This window comes from Tamandua tetradactyla, chromosome 18, assembly GCF_023851605.1.
Source record: "Tamandua tetradactyla isolate mTamTet1 chromosome 18, mTamTet1.pri, whole genome shotgun sequence".
Taxonomy (NCBI): Eukaryota; Metazoa; Chordata; class Mammalia; order Pilosa; family Myrmecophagidae; genus Tamandua; species Tamandua tetradactyla.
This window is the reverse complement of record NC_135344.1, coordinates 47820700-47837070: the sequence shown is the minus strand read 5'-3', so window position 1 is coordinate 47837070 and position 16371 is coordinate 47820700. Positions and strand designations below refer to the sequence as shown.

General features: G+C 44.8%; 1 protein-coding gene across 4 annotated transcripts in view; it reads right to left on the bottom strand.

Moving 5' to 3' along the window:
• Positions 1 to 2868: 2868 nt before the first annotated feature.
• INO80C (INO80 complex subunit C) overlaps positions 2869 to 16371 on the bottom strand; it is a 29900-nt gene continuing 16397 nt past the window's right edge. For 3 of the 4 annotated variants that reach the window (XM_077135624.1, XM_077135622.1, XM_077135625.1), the window contains one exon: positions 2869 to 3242. In XM_077135624.1, the coding sequence (XP_076991739.1) occupies positions 3111 to 3242 (132 nt within the window). In that variant the 3' untranslated portion in view covers positions 2869 to 3110. Of the gene's footprint in view, positions 3243 to 8497; positions 8826 to 16371 lie in introns of those variants that run through there. The other variant, XM_077135623.1, reaches the window with a different exon arrangement.

Here is a 16371-nt window from a genome sequence, read left to right as displayed (position 1 = left end):
AATAAGAATTAAAGAACTTGGCTTTTCTGGGGTACACAATAGATTCAAACCAGCACAGATAGTTAATTAATTACAAAACATATTTAAAATCTGGAAGGATGCAAGCCTTCACTTGGGAGATGGGCAATGGGTCCCCTTTACCTACGTCAATGGATCCAGCTCTGGAAAACATTTCTTCAGCACCACAGGTAGTTCTAATCTATGTCCGATAATAGACGGCTCTCCTATTCATTTGGGGCACATCAGATATTGAGAAAGAGTCAAATTCTTGTCAGAGCAGATTGGACTTCAATCTAGTCTTAAGAAGACCAAGATCTGATTTCTTGATTAGCTAATCGTTCTTTCTTTCTTTCACAGTGGACTGGCTTCATCTTTCAAGCTGACAAGGTATCAGAGACAAATCCCCAGTGGACATGCCATGATGGGGAAAGTCAAGTTCTCGTCCATGGCTGTGGAAAGGCCCTCTGAAGGCTGAGTGGAAAGCGGAGGGGAGGGGTTCGAACTGCTTCAGGAAGAGCAGTTAGGAGGACACTGCCAACGTGCAAATAGGAGGTGATGTGCTCCTGCAGTCAGGTAGGAGCAGGGGCAAAAAGAAGAGGAAGGAGAAGATGTGAGAGATGAAGAGGAAGAAACAGGGGGACCTGAAGGCTGAGTGAACATGGTGGGGGAAGGATGGAGAGGGAGGAGTCTGCAATGACATCATGTTTCCAACTCCCATGCCAGGATATTATGTGAAAGGAATTCTAAATAACACATATATGCACACACACAAAACCATCTTTCCAAATTGCCCCTGGCCCTGGGACGGAAGGAGCTAGCTGATCTAAGAATAAGAGAATATATCCAATGGGAAATACTCTTTTTGTAATTATAGCAAGGATTTTCAACAATGGCTGCATATTAGAAAGAATCACCTGGGAGTTTTAAAATACCTTTGCCCTGGCCCCAGCTCAGGCCAGCTGTATCAGAATCAGAAACCCTGGGTATTTTTTAATCCCTCCTACCCCACTCTATCCCTGCACTGGTGATTCTAAGTGCAGCTGGGACTATGAACCACTGGGCTAAGTGTGGACAGCAAGGGTTATTTTCAGCATGGGCTCAATAAACTGTCTGTTCCTAAAACCTACAGGACTCATTATTGGAAGCATTCACAGCTTGAAGCTTGGACCCCTGGAGCTTGGGGTGAGAGAAATGACCTGACCTTGGGAACTCACAACTCCCCAGGAAAAGAGGTCAGAGGGGCATGGGAAAGCCTGGCAAGAGTGCAGGAAAGTAGGGAGCGGGGATCCAGCACACTGGCTTCCTTTCCATTTATGGGAGGCAGTGAGCCTCATCCTTTCGAGTGCATAGTATTTACACTGGGACGTGTCAAAATGCAGATTCCTGGGGCCCACTCCCAGAGTCAGCAGGAAGGTCTGGGAATCAGCATTTTAACAGGTCCTCAAGGTACTGACAGAAAGTTTACGGAACAGACACACCAAGAAACCCTGAGGGAGAGGCCTGCAGGAGCCAGTCCGTGTGCCCTCTGCAGTGGATGTGTACAGAGCCACAGTAGTCTCTTTACTCCTGGACTTTGCTCCTGGAGAATCGCAGGTGCTAAATTTGAGGTAGTGCTCAGCAATCAGCGCTGAAATTTAGGGGGCTCTACCCAATTGGGGGCCTTCAAGGACAAGAGTGGACCTACCCCCAAGTTTTCTTTGTATGGCTAAAGGTGGAAACGAAGCAGGAAGGGCCCTTGGCTCACTTACTCCTTTCCACCAAAAGGGAAGCTGGGGTTTTCTTAAGCTGACAGCTGGTGGGAAGTGCAGGAATGAGGGCAGGAACTGAAGAAGCAGCCTCTGGTCTTTCAGGGACTTTAAGTTTCACCAAAGCAGTGGGTCTCAAAGTGTGGTCTCCAACCAGCGACATTAGCACTACTGGTTAGAATGCAAATTCCAGCGCCCCATCCCAGGCCTCGGGATTCACACTCGAGGGATGGAGCCTACCGAGCTATGTTTCAACAAGCCCTCAGGGGATTCTGATACCCACTTCTTCAAGAACCTCTGTACCAGAGGCTCCAGTGCTTAGTGAGCATGGACTTGGAAAGGTTCCCCATCTCCCCTGGTCATCATCTCGGCTCCCTTTTCAAGGCCATAAAAAGGTTGCACAGCACATCGCTGTCGCCACTAGTTCCTGGGACGGTGCTGAATAGCACTGGGGCTGTTGCACCTGGAGGAAAGGAAGCCAAGGTCACAGCAGCTGCACCTGTTCACAGGTTGGTGTCCCAGCTGACTGCTCTTTGGTTTGTTTTTCTTTTCTCTAAGCCTGGAGAGTGGCTGGGGGTGGCTTCCTCCCAGGGTGAAAAAGGGCACCTGGGAGGCTAATCCCCCAAAGCAGGGGCAGCTCTGGCCCAGAAGCCCCAGGGCCTGCGTCGACTGTTCTCCCTAGGGTGTATCTTCCCCTCTCCCTGGCCCAGGGAAATGCTTTTACTTCTTCTGGGATGGGGCAGCAAACACTGCCTTTCTGGGGTAGGCTGGGGCCAACGGGGCAGCATCCTGTACCAACACAAAAGCCCTTCTTGGATGAAAAACACCCTTCCAGAAACAGGGGCAGAGCTGAAGAGACTGAATGGGAGGCTGAGGCACAACGGCAAGGACTGGCCAGTGGAACAGGACAAGTTCCTCAGCTCTTTCCTTTCCAGGCCCAATTCTGGACCTTTTCTTAGCACTGAGTGACAGAAGAAAGCTAACACGCTCCACTGAGGCAGGCACCGGCCCTGTTAGCAGGATTCATCATGGCATCCTGAAATGAGTCAGATGACAGTTCACAAGTTTGCAGTAAAAATCCATAGACTCATTTGAGTTAAATTAAAAGCACAATTTTCTCGTATCTTCTTGTCAAACAACTTTACTTGTGGCACCTGCAGTATTATTTAATTCAGAGGAAGTATCAGACTGGGAGGGAGAACACAGAAAAAAAAAAAAAACTTCTTAAATTAAAACCCAGCATTCTTTCCAAGGCACAATACTGGCATTTAAAAACAGCAGAATGAGTGGGCTTCCATGAAGCAAAATTTCAAGCCCAAAGTTCGCCTGTGAAACAGTTTTCCACTTTGTCTCCATTCCCAACGCTCAGGGGACGATGCTGGTGGCCTTCCTCAGAGCCAGGTAGCCGGTGACCACGTCCGACGGCAGCCTCCGGATGTAGGAGAACTCCTCGATGGTGCTGAACCGCAGCTTGCTCTGGGGGTCCGTGTAGTTGGCCTGGGGGAGAAAAAGGCACAGTGAACGGCAGAAAGTTTTGTGGTGGCATTTGAGGTTCAAGTACAAGATTGAAAATATTTCCCCTATTTTGCTGAAAGTGAAATACACCCTGACCGTGTCATACCCTGCCACCGAGAACACTAAATTGCTCGCTTTGGCAGAAGCTCATTCATCTTCCTGGGCCCCAGGGTGGGAGGTCAGGGAATAACCACGTCGGACTCCAAGACCCTTCTCATTGGCACCTCCAGAGCTGCCGGCCACAGGTCCAACACTGCACTCCTGCTCGCCATCCCACCCTGCCTTTCAGTTCCCTCCTCCTTCCAATGCAGGGGTCGGGTCTGTGTTCCTCAAGGGAGAGCACACTTCCCTCCAGCTCCCTCCAGCGCAGCAGGCTCTGCAGGCCACCCCTCCTGGAGCCAGTCCACCTTCTCGGGGTCCCTCCTCTGGCCCTTCCCCCTTCCACCCCATCCCACTTCCACAGCTCCCTGGGCCACACCGCAGGGTGCCCAGCCACATCCACCTTCCACAACAAGGGATTTCTAGCCTCTTCATAATTTACAATTTGAATTTTGTCATTCCTCAGTGTAAAACCTCTCAATCATTCCCCTCTGCCTTCGGGACAAAGGCCCAAGTCCACAGAGTGGCTCACTGGGCCCTGCAAGAAGGCTCAGCCCCTTCTCCTTTTCAAGCATCTTCCAGAGCTCCACACCTCCACTCTGCTTCCAACCACCCGGCCTCTTAAATCCTCCCTCCTGCCATGCCCCATTTTCCCTCCGTGTGGAGGACTCCATCCCTGCCCCACTTTGTCCAGTGACCACCTGCTCATCCCTCAAGTCTCAGTCCAAAAGGCACAGCCTCAGAGAAGCTTCATCTGTACCCTCAGAGGAGGTCAGGACGCTCCCCCAGCCCCACAAACCTCTCTTGAGGGAGGACTAAGCCTGTCACTTCTCAGTTAATTACCTAGATGACTCTTTGACTAAGGTCCAGGCAGTGAAGCTCCATGAGGCAGGAAGCCTCTGGTTTGCTTCTCATCAAATGTGGCTCATAAAATGCAGGGTGCATGGTGGGCCCTCAGTCCATGTTTGTACAATGAATGATAAACAAAGGATTGAGAACATCCCAGAAATTCTCTTTCGGCCTCTGTTTTCCCCATGTGTGAAGTGGAGAAATCAATCCACTTACTACATATCTCAAAGCACAAGGCTTCTACAGATTTTGAGACAGAAAACATGAGGGTGAGTCATTCTGAGCTGCTTTAAAAAAAACTAAAAGATGCCATAAAGTCTAGACAGATAACATCCAATTACTTACAGGGATTGTCTGCTCCAATGTGTGAATCTAGACTTACAGCAATCCTGAGATTTAAAATGAGAGGGGAGACCCAGTAAAGCAGCAAGCCAAGGGGGACTTAGCGGGAGGTTCTCATGCTCTTGTGTCTTCAATTCTGCCACTGGGGATCTCCCAAACATATTTAACTTCTGCGTGTCGGGAAAATGGGACTATTCCTAAAAAGTTAAGAATAATTAAAGTTCTATGTCAATAAAACTTCGATCTTGGCCTTGGTCTAGATATTGCCTTTCAAGTATCACATTTCCTTTGACAACAGTAACACACAGAGGGCCTAACCACAGACCAGTGACAAGTCCCTTTTGGAGGCGCCTGGCCACGAGGCAGTTACTGACTAATTGGCAGCGGGCGGCATGTGTGTCTGGCTTCGATCATCTGCCTCTATTTATGAATCAGCCTCAGGCCGGCTTCATAGCCAAGGTTGCCTCCCTCCTACCACCAAGCTGCTGAGCCGGCCAGTCCCGGTTCGGACCTCACTACCAGGGAGGGTGCAAATGAATAAGGCAGAATACAGAGGACTTGTGGCACCAACAGAAAAGTCACCAACACAAACTTGACAGACCTGGCCCAAAGCCAGCATCCAGTGTGTGCACATAAGGAAGGATGCCTGGTAACAGCCAGAGGTAGAACAGTCAAGAGCTTTTTGGTCACACCCTCCTCTGGATTCCCTCTCTTAAACCAAAATTAAACAATCAGCAAGAGCTCCCTACATATGCAAAGCACACAGCCCTACCTAGCCCCACCCCCCACGCCACCCCGCCCCCAGCTTTCACGAGTCTCCATCAAGACCACATTCACTGCTTGCCGGTCTCACCCAGAGCTGCAAAACTTTCCATAGCTTTGTACTAGGGCTGCTGAGAATGGGTGGGTCAGTATAAACAGAAAGCGGATGAGCATATTGAGAGAGACAGAGAGAGAGACTTTCACTTTCCCCTGAGGAAAGTGGTCACCCTTCCAAACTTTTAAGCCAGTTATATCCTTACACACGGGACACACATCTGAGAAACTACCCAATCGTGTGTGTGTGTGTGTGTGTGTGTGTGTGTGTGTGTGTGTGTTAATTTTTACTTAAGTGATACCGTAATACATACACTGCTTTGCAAATTGCTTTATAGAAGCTTATCCATGTTGCTACATATACATCTGGCTTATAGAATAGTATGAAAATAGCTTATAGAATAGTATGAACATAACTTCATTGATAGACCTCTACGCTGTGTTCAACATTTAGCTAATACAGTCAGTCTCTCGTAACCATGTGACTCCTTGGGCATACTGTTTCTCCAGGGAGCTGCCTAGAAATGATGGGTCATAGGCTTATGCATTTTTTTGTTTCAATGGATATTGCCAAAGTGACCTCCAAAGAAACTGAACCGAAGTACATTCCCACCTCAAGTCAGCAACTTATGGGGATACCCATTTCCCTATGTGGATGACAATATATGTAATCAAGTGTCTTAATATCTTCCTCATTTAATGAGTAAATATTTAGTTTCTTTTTCCTAGTTACCATTTCTACTTATTGGTCATCTATATTTCTTCTCTCATAATTGCCTATTCATATTGTTTTTGCCAATTTTTCTATGACATTGTCTCTTTACTGATTTGGTACAGTTCTCCACATACTCAAGATTTCTTAATTCTTATATCCAGCAGGGAAAGATATTTTAGGTTATGTGTCATGTGACAAGTCCTTTGCCGATGGCATAAAGAAGTTTCGGAATAATGCTGTTCAAAGTGATTCTCATGCCCACTAACGTGTGAGAACCATGTACCAGCAGGTGAGTTGTCTCACGATGGTGAAGATAAAGAGATTCTCCAAGTCCAGCCATACACCATGGCTTCCACAAGCTCAGCACAAGATGGAACAGGGAGAAATTTCCATTCTGAGCTATAACAGTATAACTGGTACCAGACTTGCGCTTTCTGCCATAAGCAACTATTAAAATGGACCAAATATATGATGCAACTATTTTCAGGCAATAGACAATAGGTAGCACGATATTGCAACAGCTGAGAAAAGGGAAACTCATAAGGCAAGCCCTGTGATTACTCTGACTTTCAGCCTATGACGATTTTGTCACCACAGTGCAGGGAACTGGAGCTCAAACAGCACAGTGTGGACCCACTGAGCTGAGGAAGCAGCAATCAAAGAGGCTACTGAAGTGGCTGACATTTGCATGCAAGATACCAGAAGGGAGGGAACTGCACAAGGGAGGGCAAAAGTCTGTGTGGGATTCCCCATGGTGTCCATGACCATGGACTATGAGACACTCACTATACAAGGCTTACCAAAGAATGGCCACTTTAGAGTTAAGAGAGGAACAGAGACACTAGAAGTCGAGCACTGCTGGGAGACATTGTAGTTCTGGTCCGGCCAGAGTAGAGAGATCTCAATAATGCCCTAACCAGCTACTTGTTATACCAGAAAGGCCCCAGTTAGGAGTAAAGGCCATGTCTCTAGGTAAGGACTATTCTAGACTCACCAAGATAAAGCCTAAGACCAAATATCAGTAAGACTGGCAGAGGTTAAAGAGCTTGGAGGTTAAGTCTGACCAAGTTTAAGGGGTATGGAAAACTACTTCAGCTTTCCACAGATAAGTCCTAACAAAGTGTAAAACTAAACCTATACACATGCAAGATACCTACAAGAAAAAGAATTCAATACTCTTTAAAGAATATAACAGACACCTGAGTTTGTATAATATATCATCCGTGATGTCCTCTATACAATAAAAACTGGCAAATAAGCAAAAAAACATGAAAATGTGACCCATGGTAAATAAAAAGTCAATAGAAACCAGATCCAAGATGACCCAGATGTTGTAAATAGTAGATAAACAATTTAAAGGAACTATTAAAAATATGTACAAGGGGGCAGTGCGATGGTGGCTCAGTGGGAGAATTCTCGCCTGCCATGCCACAGACCCGGGTTAGATTCCTGGTGCCTGCCCATGAAAGAAAAATATTTTAGTACAAGGACTAAAAGAAAACTATGAACTCAATAACTAAATTTAATTACTCAACAGAGAAATGAAACAATAAAAAAGAAACAAATGGAAATTCTAAAAATAAAAGTTTAAATAACTAAAATGACATTCACTAATTGGGCTAAACAGAACATTAGAAATGATAGAAAAAAGTCAGTGAACTTTAGACAGATCAATAGATATTATCCAATCTGAAGAACATATTTTTAAAAGATTAACTAAATATGAACAGAGCCCCAGAGTCCCAGAGCCCCAGAGCCCCACTCTCACTGTGGGACAATATAAAAAGAGTCTTAACATCTATCACTGGAGTCCCAGCATGAGAATGGAGTAAGGACAGTAGAAAAAAACAGGTTGAAGAAGTAATGGCTGAAAAATTCCCCAAACTGACTTACAGATACAAGAAACACAGTAAAATTTAAGCAGGATAAATGCAAAAGAAACCATACCTAAGCATATTACAATCAAACTGCTAAGAATCAAAGACAAAGAGAAAATTCTTAAAAGTAGCTAGAGGAAAAAACGGGACATTAAATTCAGGGACGATATGATGGCTAAGTTCTCTTCAGTTACACTGAAGGTCAGAAACAATGAAATGACATTTTGAAGTGATGACAGAAATAAGGCAACCTGGAATTTTATACCCAGTGAAAATATGCTTAAAACAAGGGAATAAAAAAAATAAAAAGACATTTGTAGATAAATGAAGGCTGAATGTATTTGCCAATAGCAGACCTGTACTATAAGAAATACTAAAGAATGTTTTTCAGGTGAAATGGGAGTAATACCAGACTGAAACTCAAATCAAGAAGTAGGAATAAAAAATATACAAAAGTGGTAAATTAGTGGGTAAATATTAAAAACTTTTATTTTTCATAATTTTTCTTAAAAGACAGTATTTAAGGCAAAAATAATAAAATACCATCTAAGCTGGTAAGAAGATTTATTTAGACGTTTTTAACAAATCACTATAGGGTGAGTATGGGCTAGGGAGTAAGCTCCCCTGGGAGCTTCAGACTATACGAGTTCACGTTCTCTTATAGGCTTTTCCTCAAAGAACTCCACCAAAAGCTCACAAGAAAGACTCTGGAGAAAGCTTTCTTATGATGTCGGTGGGGAAAGGGAACAGCAGCCACTGAAGAAACTACCCAGACCCATCTGGCCTCTCTACGTGAGAAAAAAACCTTGATCTGCAGAAGGTCCACCAAAACTGTAGCCTTAAGGTACTGGTAAAAATCCACTGCAGCTGGGGGAAAAGAACAGAAAAAAAGTTTTAGCTCTGGCAGAGTGGCGTTGCCGGTTTGAAATTATTTTATAGCCCAGAAAATTCATGTTTTAATCCTGACCCAATCTCTTTTTCTTTTAAACCTGATTCAATACTGTAGGGTGGAAACTTCTGACTATATTATCTCCATGGTGATGTGACGTGCCCAAGTGTGGGTATGATGTTTTGATTAGATGGAGATGTGACTCCACCCATTCTAGGTGGTCCTGATTAGTTTACTGGAGTCTTTTTAAAGAGGAAACATTTTGGAGAGAGCTCAGCACTGATGCAGACACTTGGAGAACAGCTGCTTCAGAGCTGGCAGAGCCAACATGAGACTTGGACATCTGGAGTTGCAGGGCCCAGCAGATGTCGCCATGTGCCTTGCCATGAGATTCTAAGCAAGCCAGAACTCAGAGTTGTGTCCCGGAGGAGTTAAGTGAAGGACCACAGACGCCAAGTGAGGAACCCCAAAGGAAACGGAGGCTGAAAATTTTGATACCAGAAGCCAAAGACCCCAGCAGATGCCAGCCACATTCCTTTCTAGTTGACAGAGGTGTTCTAGACTCATCAGCCTTTCTTGAATTAAGGTATCTTTCCCTGGATGCCTTAGTTTGGACATTTTTAGAGGCTTAAAACTGTAAACTTGTAACTTATTAAATTCCCTTTTTAAAAGCTGTTCCATTTCTGGAATATTGCATTCCAGCAGCTTAACAAATGAATACAGGCAGAAATACACGTTCTCCAATACTAGATCTTGAGAAGGGGCAGAACCAAGATTCAAAGTGTCTGAGCTAAATCAGAGCATCACAGAACATCCTCCCATTTCCCACTATACTAACAAGTATGGAGTAAAACTAAGAGTAGAATAAAGCTGGAAGAGCTGCTAAGAGACAGATTCTCTATGGGGAGCAATGCAAAAGGAAGACTCAAGACAAGCGGACAGACCTGAAGGCAGACTTTGAGAAAACCCTTCTGGCAAATTAGTTCAGACCTCAACATAAGGAATTTGAAACCTGTAATGTATACAATAACAATAATCTTCAAAAGTAGCTCAACTCCTGATTAGATTCATATGTATTCGTCATACTAAGAGCCTACCAAAAAAAAAGGCGTGCTTAGCTCCAGGCATAAAAAATATTTATTTTAGTACCTACTGTCCTAAACATGTTCAGCTGTCAACAAAAAGTTATGAAGTGCACAAAATGGTAAAAAATCAAAACAGCCTTAGAAGGAAGTGGTGGTGGCGGTGATGACATTGTGAGTTATTGATTATATACCAAGAATGGAATGATCATATGGTAAGAATGTTCATGTCTGTATGTTGTTATGTTTAAAAAAAATTTTTAAATTAAATTAAAAAAAAAAAAACAGTCTTAAAAGACAAAGATGGGGCAGACCTTGGGGGCTTAGCAGGCAGAGTTCTCACCTGCCATGCTGGAGACCTGGGTTCGATTCCTGGTGCCTTCCCATGCAAAAAAGAAAAGACAAAGATATGACCAAGACCCAGATGTGACACAGATGTTGAAACTATCAGACAGGAAATTTAAATAAATACAATTAATATGTTAAAGAAGCTAAAGGTTAAGGTAGACAATGCGCAAGACCGGAAAGATTATTTCATCAGAGATGGAGACTCTAAGAATCAAATGGAAATGCTGGAAATCAAAGACACAGTAACAGAAATGAAGACTGCTCCTAACCAGTCTAATCAGTAGACTTGATTCAGGCAAGGAAATAACTTGAAAGCAAGTCAACAGAAATTACCCAAGCTGAACCACAAAGAGCTAAAAGAGGAGAAAAAACAAACTAACCCCAAAACAGAACAGAGTATCCCAGAGTCGTGGGACCGTATGAAATAGTTTGCCAAACATGTAACTGGAATCACAGAAGAAGAAAGATGAAAAAGTCAAAAGAAATATTTAAAAAGATAATGGTCGAGGATTTTCCAAACTTTATGACGAATACCAAATCACAGATCCAAGAAGCTCAGAGACCAGCAAGCAAGAAAAAACAAACAAACAGAAAAACCATACTATGGTAGGCTGAATAATGGCCATCCAAATGTATCTACATTCAAAATCCTTGGAACCTGTGAATGTTACCTTACTTGACCCCCCCCCCCCCCAAAAAAAAGGATTTGCAGATGTGATTTAAGGTTTTAGAGATTACCCTGGATCAGCTGGGTGCAATCACATGTAGCCTTAGGAACTGGAGTTAAAGGGAGATTTCACAGACTGAAGAGGCAATATGACCACAGAGGCAGAGACTGGAGTGAGGCAGCCACAAGTGAAGGGATGCTAGCAGAAATGAGAGCTGGAGGAGGCAAGGACCGAACTTCCTCCCGTAGAGCTTCCAGAGGGAGAAATCCCGGCAGCCCCTGACTGTGGCCCCGCGATACTGATTTTGGACTACTGACTTTCAGAACTCTGAGAGAATAAACTGCTGTTGTTCTCAGCAATTTTATTTGTTTTAATACAAATACCACAGTATATCATATTCAAACTGCTGAAAACAAAAGACAGAGAAAATCATCAAGGTCGACAGAGAGAAAAAGAAACATTACATAGGAACAAAGATAAGAATCACATCACATTTCTCATCAGAAACCATGCAAGCAAAACAACAACATCTTTAAAGTGATGAAAGATAAGAGCTGTCGGCCCAGATTTCTACACCCATTGAAAATGCTCAAAAGTAAAGCAGAAATAAAAGTTTTCTCAGCTAAACAAAAAGTGAAGGAATTCATTGCCAGCAGACCTACTCTGTAAGAAATGTTGAAAGTTCATCCTGCAGAAAGACAGAAAAGAGCTGGATGTGAAATAAAGTAAAAAAAAAAAAATTCATTTATTATTTTTACTTCTCTAAAAGACTACTGACTAAAGAGTAGCGGTATATTGCACATTTATAGCACATGTAAAATTAAACTATACCACAACTCAAGCAGCACAAAGAATGGGAGGGTTGACTTGCTATTGTAAAGTCCTTATACTAGGAGGATTTCTGGGGAAGATGATGGAGTAGGGAGCTTCAAGATTCAGTCCTTCCAACAAAACAACTATTAAACAGGCAGGAACCATCTGAAACAAGTATTTTAAAATTCTGGAGCCCAGAAGGGCTCTGCACAGCATTCAGGGAAGAGTGGGGTAAGAGAGTGATTGTCCGCGACTTCTCGCTCAGCGTCAAGCCCCCGGCCGGCGGGTGAGACAATGAGGAGAGACAGAGAGACGCAGACAAATCCGCGCTGGTGAGAAACACAGATCCAAGACACGTAGCAGTTGTAAGCACAGACCTTTACTGGAGTTAAGCTTGCATTCTCTGTTACAGGTTCCGCGCGGGACAAGATACCCCGCGGGGGAACAACCTCTATGCGGCCGTCAGGTACGGCTCCCTGTGGGTCGTCTCCCCCCGCTCCTTCCGGGTAACATCTTATATACATGATTCAAGCCCAATAGGCTATCGCCACGTCTACAAGGGTGATTGGAGGATTGGGTTGGCGGGTGTATGTGTCATAAGCGGAAGCAGGATGTGGGCGCCATCCTGGCTCACTCGATGGGCGGGGGGAACTCTAGAGCAGGCTGCAGCGCGTCCACTAGGCCTGACCCGGGAGGCGGCTCTCCACATCTCCCCCTTTTTTATTATTTTTGGTCCGTAGACCCTTTCTTAGACCCAGTGTCTCCATTGATGAGTGAGCTCCCGTGAGCTTGATTAGCCCACTACTTGTTTTGGTGCTTTGGGGAGTCTGGACTAGGCTTGCTAGGCACCAACCAGAATGCCTCCTCATATAGAGACCGGAGAGCCCGTGAACTGGAAACCACGTGACTCTCCCTGCAGTGCTTCGCCTCGCAACTGGGCTAAGCGGGGCTCAGGAGAGCGGCAACCAGAGTCGAGAGTGTCACTAGATGTCTCTGTGCAATGGCCGGAGTCTAGTCTGGCCAGGACCGTGACTCTGCCTTAGAGATCATCCTTTAGACAAAAATTATGACTTCTGGTGCCGCTTTTTACACCCGGGACACGGCCATGGGCTTTGCAGCAGATCCTGTTTTCGAGCGCCCCGCCCTGAGTGGCCGGGATGGACCGTCCGGTGAGGGGGAGGACCGGGCAGCGGGACGGTCGTTGTCAGGAGCATCAGGGGCGAGTGACATAGCCAACATGGTAGTGACACGTAATTGCTGCTGTGTCTGGAACAAGCGTTCTAACAAACATTTAACAGTGACTAAACCCACTAATAGTCCCACTGCCACGAGGATCCAAGTAGTCAAATTGGGCCAAGAGAACCAAGAGGTGACTCTGTTCCACAGACTTTGTACAGTCTCGCCCAGTTTGGAAAGGTCGAAGGCAACGGGGGTTATTAAAACTGGTCCCCCTTCTAAACAATCGAAGGGTGACCGGCGTTTTCGTTGCCATCTCGTCAGTCGCCGCCGTCATCAGCAGAGTTGGAGGCCTGATCTGATGGTTCAGGTTGAAGGCTTGTTGGTTTTTTGGGCAACAGCTCCGTGGCCTCCTCGGGCGATGTCACGGTTCTCACCAGTCTTTCTGGAACCCACACTGGCTGGCGTCCTGGTTCCTTCTCGCAGTGATCAGGCGCGGGAAGTCCGCTGCGAGCTCAGGATGCACGTCCTTCTCAGTTCAAGAAGAGACAGTACGGCTCTCCTTGCAGAAGAGGTGTCGAGAGAGGAGGTTCCCCGTACGGGCCACCACTTGTCCGCGACTTCTCGCTCAGCGTCAAGCCCCCGGCCGGCGGGTGAGACAATGAGGAGAGACAGAGAGACGCAGACAAATCCGCGCTGGTGAGAAACACAGATCCAAGACACGTAGCAGTTGTAAGCACAGACCTTTACTGGAGTTAAGCTTGCATTCTCTGTTACAGGTTCCGCGCGGGACAAGATACCCCGCGGGGGAGCAACCTCTATGCGGCCGTCAGGTACGGCTCCCTGTGGGTCGTCTCCCCCCGCTCCTTCCGGGTAACATCTTATATACATGATTCAAGCCCAATAGGCTATCGCCACGTCTACAAGGGTGATTGGAGGATTGGGTTGGCGGGTGTATGTGTCATAAGCGGAAGCAGGATGTGGGCGCCATCCTGGCTCACTCGATGGGCGGGGGGAACTCTAGAGCAGGCTGCAGCGCGTCCACTAGGCCTGACCCGGGAGGCGGCTCTCCACAAGTGATAAACGATTGTAAAGAACAGTAAATTACTCTCCATGCAGCAGCTACTAGGATCCATTCCCCACTCTCACAGCAGGCCACCTTGAGGTCCAGTCCTTGGCTACCTTGCTGGTGACAGAAAGGGACATAAAAACCCTCTTCTCCAAGAATAGGGATGGACACAGCCAATCACTGATCACGGATTTTGATTAATGAATTTAGACTGTGGGGCTGGCTTCCAGGGTAGCTATTGTTTCAACCCTGTCAGGATAGAGGGAGTGGAGATTTAAAGATGCAGTACTTTTCTCAGGCTGAAGGGTTGCATTTGCTGGGCAGGCCAGGAAAACTCAGGTCTGGAGAGCTGTCAGAGAAGCTTTTGGTGCCACTCCTGATCCACTCACAAGGGCTGTGGAGATAGTCTGTGCCCCCATTGTGGATCCCTAACCCTGTTTTGGATGGGAAAGACTGATTTAGCAAAGTCCTCTCTACAAGGTGATCCTCCTTCCAGAATTTGCCCTGCAGGCAAAAGCAGTGAGGGACAAAGAAAGCAGTGTAAGAAACCATAGAGGCATACAGTCTGCCTGCTGGTTTCAAGCACCCGGCAAGGCGGGAGAGGGAGGTCTGTCTCCTAGGAAACAGGTCTGTCTCCCCAGGATAAGACAGAGACCCAGAAAGACAGGGAAAACCCTCCATACTGCATTTGCCTTAAAGGACTGTATCATGAAAATAAAATGACAACCAACACAATGGGAGAAAATATTTGGAAACCACATATCCAATAAAGGATTATAACCATAATATATAAAGAAATCCTTCAACTTAACAATAAAAAGACAAACAGGGCGGGCCACGGTGGCTCAGCAGGCAAGAATGCTCGCCTGCCATGCCAGTGGACCCGGGTTCAATTCCCGGTGCCTGCCCATGTAAAAAGAAAAAAAAATAAAAAAGGGATATAAAAGACAAACAACCCAATTTAATATTGGGCAAAAGACTTGAACAGACATCTCTCCAAAGAAGAGATACCAGTGGCTAGAAAGGGTATGAAAAGATGCTCACCATTATTAGCCATCAGGGAAAAGCAAATCAAAACCACTATGAGTTCTAGAAACCTACAACCTCCAGATGGGTCCCTGGTCCAGAGAAGTCCTGAAACGTAGCCTAGTCTCTCCAGAACATCAGATAGTAGCTTCACCCTACCCCGTATTAGTGGCAAACCCTTCCAATATGAAAAATTTAGAATCACCATAGCCCAAACACCCTAAAGAGAGGGATGGAAAGATCAAAGGTGATAGTGGAGTTATATATAGAAGACAGCACTTAAAATGAATATGAACGCCGAATCATTAAATTGATATCTCTTTTAGTCTTCAGTATTTTAGAGCAGCCAAAAGCAAAAACCTAAAATTGTGAAATTGTAACCCATGCCAAACTCTGAAATATGTTCTACAACTAATTGTGGTGCCGTGCTTGAAAATATACAGCTTTTTTGTATATATATTATTGTTCACAAAAAAAGAAGGAAAAAAAGTCAGTTGTGATGATAAAAAAGTATTCAAGCCTCTAGACTCCTATATTCTGGAGAAGTTAGAAGGAAAAATATGAGAGGATGGTATGGTAGCCCATGACAAATTTTGGGATCTGTCCTGTAACTACTTGTTGAAGAGTGCTTTGAAACTATTGTTTTTTTATTTTTTTGCTTTGTATATATGTTACACTATACAATAAAAAAAAATTAAAAATAAACGAATAAACCACTATGAGATACCATTTCATACCTATTAGAATGGCTGCTATTAAAAAAAAATGGAAAATAACAAGAGTTGGAGAAAATGAGAAGAAATAGGAACACTAACTCACTGCTAGCAGCAACATAAAATGGTGTAGCCACGGCAGTAGATAGTTTGGCAGTTCCTCAGAAAGTGAAGTACAGAATTACCATATGACCTGGCAATGCCACTAATAGATATATACCCCAAAGAACTGAAAGCAGGGACTTGAAAAGATATTTACACACTGATATTTATAGCAGCATTATTCACAATTGCCAAAAGATGGGAGCAACCCAAATATCCATCAACTAATGATTAGATAAATAAAATATGGTATATATATATACACAATGGAATATTATTCAGCTGTAAAAAGGAATGAAGTCTTGATAGAGGCCACAACAAGGATAATCTTTAAAGACATGATGTTGTGTGAAATAAGCCCAACACAAAAGGACAAACATTGCATGCTTTTCACAGCTTTGAAATAATTAGAATAAGCAAACTCATAGAGTCAGAATCTAGAATATAGATTACCAGGGGATGGGGTGGGGATAGGAAATAGAGAAGGTAAGCTCAACATGTACAGGGTTCCTATTTGGAGTAATGGA